This window comes from Liolophura sinensis, unplaced genomic scaffold (assembly GCF_032854445.1).
Source record: "Liolophura sinensis isolate JHLJ2023 unplaced genomic scaffold, CUHK_Ljap_v2 scaffold_368, whole genome shotgun sequence".
In the NCBI taxonomy this organism is placed as follows: Eukaryota; Metazoa; Mollusca; class Polyplacophora; order Chitonida; family Chitonidae; genus Liolophura; species Liolophura sinensis.
In genome coordinates this window covers 1-7,559 of record NW_027018307.1, presented here as the reverse complement: position 1 = coordinate 7,559, position 7,559 = coordinate 1, and the positions used below count along the sequence as shown (strand labels likewise).

The following is a 7,559-nucleotide window of genomic DNA, read 5'->3' as shown; positions in this document are numbered from 1 at the left end:
CTCCTACCCCATTTTTGTCTATTGGATTAATAATTCAATTATCTTTGCCACTGTTTCTGTCAGACATCATCTCACAGACTTTTTTTATGGTTGGTGACATTTATTTTGTCCTTTCTCTTTGTTTCTCTTTGTGAAGTACAACAACAACAGCGCGTGCACCAGCCCGTGACATTTCTGCACGCGGTTTATCTAATAAGTAACACTTATCTTGTTTAGGTAATCAATATGTAATGCACACATGGTACACTAACTACCCATCACCATCCCCCCCCCCCCAACACACACACACCACCACCACACCACCACCACACCACCACCACCAAAGCTGCTCAGTTGAGCAAAACAGAGCCGATCCTGTCAAAAACTTTGGCTTCTAATTTTTTCTTTCTGATTTCAGCAAATCACAGGTATGGATAAAACGTGGCCGACAATCATTTTGCTCGGCTTGGTCATGATGCGTAAGTATATCTATTTTTTGTCTCAAAGATGGCTTCTCGAATGACCTGTTTATTAAATCCATCGTCTGACAGGTGGCCTAAAGACTTACATAGACTGCATACATTTTCTTATGTAAAAGCATAGGTATGGTTTTTAGACTCAGGCAAATTGTCGAAGGGCTATAATTCACCAGTTACTTGTGTTACTTTCATTATAGTATATCGCCCAGTGAATAGGTAGTGTGAAAAGAGACCCGTAAAACACTGATCACAGTCATCAGCGATATATTTTGTTTATTCCCAACAGTGAACGGAAAAGAAATTCCTTGAAGATGCATCGTGATCCTGGTACTGCGCGCTGCTATATAAGTTCCATCATTCTTTATATTTAAACTGTTATGTTTTCAAGTACTTTTGCAAGTTTCGCCAAATTTACAGTACTTTTGCATCTTCTTTCAGTTGCAGAATATTCAACGTCTCCTAAGAACTTCGAAATAGGTCATTGTCTTCCGGCTGATAAGGTTATCCTTCCCATCAACTTCTCAGAGGAGGCAAAAACAGCTTCATTCTCCTTAACCTACAGGTGTGCTAACAATAACCATATTTATGGTAGCTGGTATTCTGATGGCAACTACGCTTTGAACAAGTCGAACAACGTCAGCATCCAAAACAACGGTTCACTGGTACTTTGCCACCCTGGAATTGATTTATGTGCAACAATCAATGTCACGCTTCATGTCCACAATGAGAGTAAATCCGCCACAGATCGCCTCATGTCAGTATTGGGCAGATCAGGTAAGATTGATTTATAGTTGAACATCGTACTCGTCCTTGAGTAACAACAGTAATGTTACTGTCAACCACTACGTGTACAAATATGGCTACTATTACCATTAATACAGTCACAAACAAAGAACACTGTATCCATTTCTCTTTTTATTTGAGTTGATTTCACCACTTTTAACTATAGTTTTCTCGTCGTATATGTCATCGACAGAACGTCTAGCTATAGATCAGTCATTTTGTTCTTTGAAACAAACCCTTCTGAAAAAGCAGTCTGATAACAATTTCTGATCACGTGAGGAAATGTCAAGAACCCTTTGGACAAACCTTTGGCCAATCAGATTTAAGGAAAAGGGAGCTCATTGTACTTGCGTGCTTAAAAACTAAATAATTATATTTTTGTAACGTTCACGGTTTTAACAATCTTACCATTATGATATGTGTATTTGTGAATAAGACATTGAACTTTTATTATCCAGGGGAGGCTATATGTGAAAACAACACGGTGCCCAAGAATGAAGACAACAATGGTATCGGTAATGCAACTTTACCTCATGTAACTTTAGTTCTCTCGTCGTATATGTCCTCGATAGAACGTCAGGTTTAAGGAACAGGGAACTGATTGTAGTTGCGTGCTTAAAAACTGAATAAAAATATTTTTGCAACGTTCACGATTTTAACAATCTTGCCATTATGATATGTGTATTTGTGAATAAGATATTAAACTTTTATTATCTAGAAGAGCCTACACCTGGAGACGACGAGCTGCCCAAAAAACCTCCAGGAGAAACCAACACTGGTGCCGGTAAGTTCTTCATATCTTCACTGAACTAAAAATTTAGTGGACCTGTACTTAAACAAACGTAGTAAGGCGGGAATTTGGCCAAACCATGACCACGCTGGTTTGCTGATACTACGCGGCTGTCGTGTCTAAAGTTTTCGAATCCCGTTCTCGCTACTTTGCCTGTAACGTTTATTCATGTTTGTTATGTGTTTTGTGAGGGACGGTGGTTACACCATTTGCCCCGGTATCCTCCGACATAAACCATTCTAAGGTCAAATACCTGATAAATTCCTGAATAACGCGCTAAACACTAATCAAATTACTGTTGAAATTGCTGCATTATTGTTTTCTGAACACTGAACACTGATTTAATTTGAATTTCAGGCATTGGAACGATTGTAGGAATAGTGGTTGTGCTGGTGCTGGTGCTGGGTGCACTGGTTGTGTTCGTTGTCTATTTACGCCTACGCCGACGCCGCCAGCGTTCTCGGTCTGTCAGCAACCTGAATCAGTCTGAAATGCTTTTATCATTTATACCTTCTCTAAATTGCATTTATTAAGTTATGTTATCAATATAAAGGGTATACGGCATTATAACGTTACAAAACAAAATCGTTGTTTCCACACGTTATCCCAGAGCCATTTCGTCACAGGTATGTGTAAGGCGATATAGATGGGTGGCCTTTGTTAGGGTCACATGAAAAGTGAAGACCCGATATTTACCCAATAAAAATTGGATGAAACCTCTATTATTGAATCCTAATGTCTATCCAGGGCAGCACAAATGCAGGTTTTGTCACCATAGTCATTTCCATTATACATATGAGGCGTGAATGTTTTACTGCATATCTGGGTCAGATCCTCGGTTTATGCTATACTTTAGGCTGTTTTTCGCAATCACTATTGACTGGTGTAGCTGGTGGACAATGTAAAGATAGTGCATGCTGTATGGTGGGATATCAGGATTCCTTATGTTTGTTTTATTTTCTGTACTAGGAGAATCTCACCCCGCATCAGAATGATAGTCAGCAAAATCAGCAATCTCAGCGTGACCAGACTGACGACAAAGGATTATAAAACGTCATATTTAAACTCTACACATGAACACAGCATACATTTAACGATATCTAGCAATTCCACGCCAACCAACAAGCCAATTAACTCGCAAAACATTGTTTCCTTTTAACTTTTTCCACACTGAACCTATTTCCCGGTAACAACAACAACCCAAGGTTATTCCCGTGTGGGTGAAGCTCAGACTGACTTACAAGAAAATACTATTTACTTGATCGTTAAACATAATAACCTGAACATGAACATTTATAATCCACGTCTCGCTGCTTTGCCTGTAACGTTTATTCATGTTTGTGATGTGTTTCGTGAGAGGTGGTGGTTTACACCATTTGCGTTGGTGTCCTCTGGCCATAAACCGTTCTAAGGTCAAATACCTGACAAATTCCTGAATAACGCGTTAATCAGCAATCAAATGACTGTTAAAATTGCTGCATTTTTGTTGTCTGAACCCTGGTTTAATTTGAATTTCAGGCCATAGAAGCACAACTGGCTTCAGTCTAATTGCTATAGTCGTCATGGTCTTTGTCGCCTGTTGACGCCGAAGCCGCATCCAGTATACTTCAGAGTCAGTCCAGACTTGTGGGCTAACCAATAAACTTAAAAAACAAAGCATTCACTGTATGAAAGACTGAAGAGTAACTACGAGAAAATATGCGTGTAATTTCGACTTTCTGCCTTCTCCCGAATTTGTTTTTAACGTGATACTAATGCGCTTCCGTACAACTGTTAGCATGTAAATGAAACGGAAGTAGCTTAAAACTGCTTACTTAATCCCGGTTGCTTATTGTAGGCGGGGCTCCAGAACAGGGTCATCGTTTACTGCTATATGTATGTTTATATAGAAGACATTCGTTGTACTTTTGTATACATATTGTGGAGTGGTATAAGGAATTCAACCTTCGTCTGTCCATCTACCTGTCTGTCACGGAGTTCGCCCGGCCGCACATTTGTTTGTCAGCTTGTCTGTTTGTCCTACACATACAACAAAAAGAATTCTAATGCATATAATGTAAATGATTCTGGTGACAAAAACACCATTTGTCCTGCTCTAGAACTATATTGTGTACCAGGAGAATTCAATATGTGACAAATATGGGGTCTTCATGTTCTCCATGACCGTTAATAAGTAACAAATCGCTAACTGCACCTGAGTATGTACCCAGCTAGCTACACACAATTTAAGCAATTGAACACACCTAGGTACCACTATTACAAAACCGATGATGTGTGTTTAGAGTTTTATCTTTGCCTGGCACCGAAGGGTGAGCGTGAGGGTGGTATAAATGTAACAGATACGATGAATGAAAAGAGTCAATAAATTCAAATGAAACCACATAAAATCATTTATGATTTTGTGGGGGCCTTCGCCGCCTGGTTATTAGTGACCTAGTAGTCTTTCACCAATGCGGTCAGCTTGACTTCAAGTCCAGCTCATGCTGCCTTCCTCTCCAACCAGATGTGGAAAGACCTGTCAGCAACCTATGAATGGTCGTGAGTTTCTTCCCACCGAAATGCTGGTCGCCGTCGTATATCGGAAATTTTCTTGAGTATGGCGCAAAACACAAACAAAACAAATAACTAAATTTATGATTTTGCTATCATTTTATGTACGTGGGTCATACATAGGCTAATGAACACAGTAGCATAGCGTCCAGGTGAAAAAACGGCAGGCGTCGGTTGAAATACCAGTGTTAATTCAATAAAAATTGTCTCTAGTGCTCTGTATAGCGATGAATTCTTTACACTAGCGTAGTGCGTGGATGTACTTTATGATGTTTTGTCCCGAAGATGAATATATCACGCTCGTCTTCCCAGAATACTGGGGAAAATAGACTGCTTTTACATTCCTTCTTCCTAAGTATAAGGATATCTCTACTTTCTCCACTCTCTTACCTACAAATCCGCACACAGATTTAATGGATAGAATTTCATCACTAATAGTATCTGTATTCAATAAAAATGGTCACTACTACATTAACCTCACAGGTAAAAATGTCTTCTATAGTTCTAGTATTGTTGGGGAATTAGGTTTGTGATTAATGACCTAGACCGTCCTTATTGGTTGACGGCTGGTATATGAATGTCTGTTTTGACGCATAGATGTCAATCCTGTGGTACGTCAAGACTCGTCCATGTTTCAGATTACCGTCTGATATTTGACCCTTACACGTCACACCCTCATTTTATTATTATGTGAGAATGAACAATATAGCGAGAAGCCCAAGCACTAGGAGTGAAGGCCACAACTTCACTAACACAGACTATAAAACAGGACACTGGGAAACCGAAGAAACCCGTGACGTCACACAGACCTATTAATAGTTTTCGTGTAACATACATCCGCGCTTCGTACACGTGTAGCAGGTTTGCTACATCTACCAACACTGGCGTATAGACATTTATTTATCCTTGTGATATCCACAATGTTGCTACTACAGCAGACAACCACTGATAACATTCAGACATGATCCATCAAAACAACATAAATTTTTCCAAGAGGAGGCTATTATCAGATGATTATGATATGCAGTAACCAGGACATAACTCTGTGTGAACTAAGCAAATCAAGGAAGATTTTAATTTAATATGCTCAATACGCGTATCCATGTAACTGTGAGTTAGTGCACAGATATACATACACACCTCTACGGTATACAACCGACACTGTGCGTTAACATGAAGTCATGAAGAAAACAGGTATACAGTTGGGTTTTATTGGTGAGTACATACATTTTCTTCTTCTAAAGCACATCATCGATAGTTGACATGCTAAATCGGTGCAGTCCGTTTCTGAATTTCGCTCCACTAGTTTATTGTCAAATCACGTTTCATAATGGGTATAACGATACCTCACAGCGAGACTTGGTTTCCATCGGTCAATACACGGCCACATCATGTTCCACAAAAAAACAAGATGTTCACGATAACTCGGCTAGCAAAGCCAAGCCATAATCAACTATAATGCAGTTACCTCCCTTTGTGTGCTCAGACTGATCTCTAACTCCTCTGTTGATGTACAAATTTAGTACCATAAACGCTGTTTTATCGTCGGTATAACATACACCTTATGTATACTGTTGATGAGATATGAGAAATTGTCAGCTCGTGAAACCCCTCTTTGAATATATCACTTATAGAGAGCTGATAATTACTCATATTCCAGCCCACAGCATGCACCATATCTTTTATTATACAGAAAAAACAGTGTACCTTTTCGGTTTGTGTTTAAATCGCTGTGAACCGTTGTGTGCTTTACGAGCAAGCAGAACCTTTTGAACATGGGATTATTGCTTTGTAAGTGTGATGTCGCATCCCTTGGGCGCGCAATCTTCGTACAACATGTTTTGCAGAATATCACGTAAGCGTGTCTGGACCAATAGAAACGGAGAATAACCCTATCCGGGATAATAGTAAAAAGTATGATTCGTGCCGGGGGTGGATTGTCAGGAATTGCCCGCTAATGGACATCACTTCCCTCTGGCTGACAATTCCTCATCATGAACTACCTGTATTATCGCTACATACTAGAAGGTTAATTTTACATAAACGTCAAAAACAATTATTCCAATTTCCTCAAGATAACTGCTTTTTATTTATATTTCATCGACATACCTAGCTAATTGATTGTTCAAAGGCGAAATTAACTTTTAAAGAATATAACTGTAAGTGTCCTAGCTACAACACATTTGATAGTAAAGCGGAATGAAAACAACTGTAAAGCACAAAGCATAACACAAAGGTGAGTGAGTATTTATATCCTTTCTGTTGTTTCTGTTATTCCTATGATTCTTATATTTTTTCAGCGTCTGTGCTCCTCTTGAGTTGCACTAGCTCTCATTATATCGTACAGGAAGGTCACTCCATAGTCTTGCCTTGTGGCAATGGGCATAGATCTAGGGCAGCATGGTCCAAGCAACAGAAACAAGGGAATTTCCCCTTGGACATAATAAGACACTTCGGAGATAACAAGATAAATGTTTACCCGCCTTGGAGTCTAGAAGACGTTGAACTGGTGAGCGGGATCTCACTTAAAATCAAGTCGGCGTCCTATCCACGGGATGACGGTACTTTTGAGTGTATCCCCGATGGCGTGGGGAAAACTGAGCTCATTGTCTTAGGTAAGGACATAATGTTATAACGGTTCACATCTTTTCTACCAATTAAACAAACTGTGGAACCACCCAGTGCCTCTTTCCATAGCTTTTGTAAAACAACTGTGGCTACAACGTAGGATTCACGTTATGTGGAAACTTGACTTGAGTGATTAGTGTCTTTTAATTGTTTGGTGGAGATGTTGATTTAATCTTATTCAGTGTGTAAGCTTCTGGATTCCCATGCTTTCATTATTCTCTAGACATTGCATTCCTGTGTGTCGATTTTCCCCAAATTACTTGTGAAATTTTAATCCAGACGCCGAGGTTATAGTAAATGCGATTAATAACAGATGTCTAACATTTTGACAGGTCACATGATACAGGGTA

The 7,559-nt window shown here is 39.4% G+C and overlaps 1 protein-coding gene across 1 annotated transcript; it reads left to right on the top strand.

Annotated features, from left to right (window-relative positions):
• Nucleotides 1-397: 397 nt before the first annotated feature.
• LOC135481666 (uncharacterized) lies at nucleotides 398-7,196 on the top strand (the record flags this gene model as incomplete). Its single annotated transcript, XM_064761350.1, has 5 exons — nucleotides 398-458; nucleotides 897-1,232; nucleotides 1,700-1,756; nucleotides 1,960-2,025; nucleotides 6,882-7,196. Coding segments are annotated over 5 exons (835 nt in total), but the record flags the coding sequence as incomplete, so codon positions are not given.
• Between the last annotated feature and the right edge of the window lie 363 nt (nucleotides 7,197-7,559).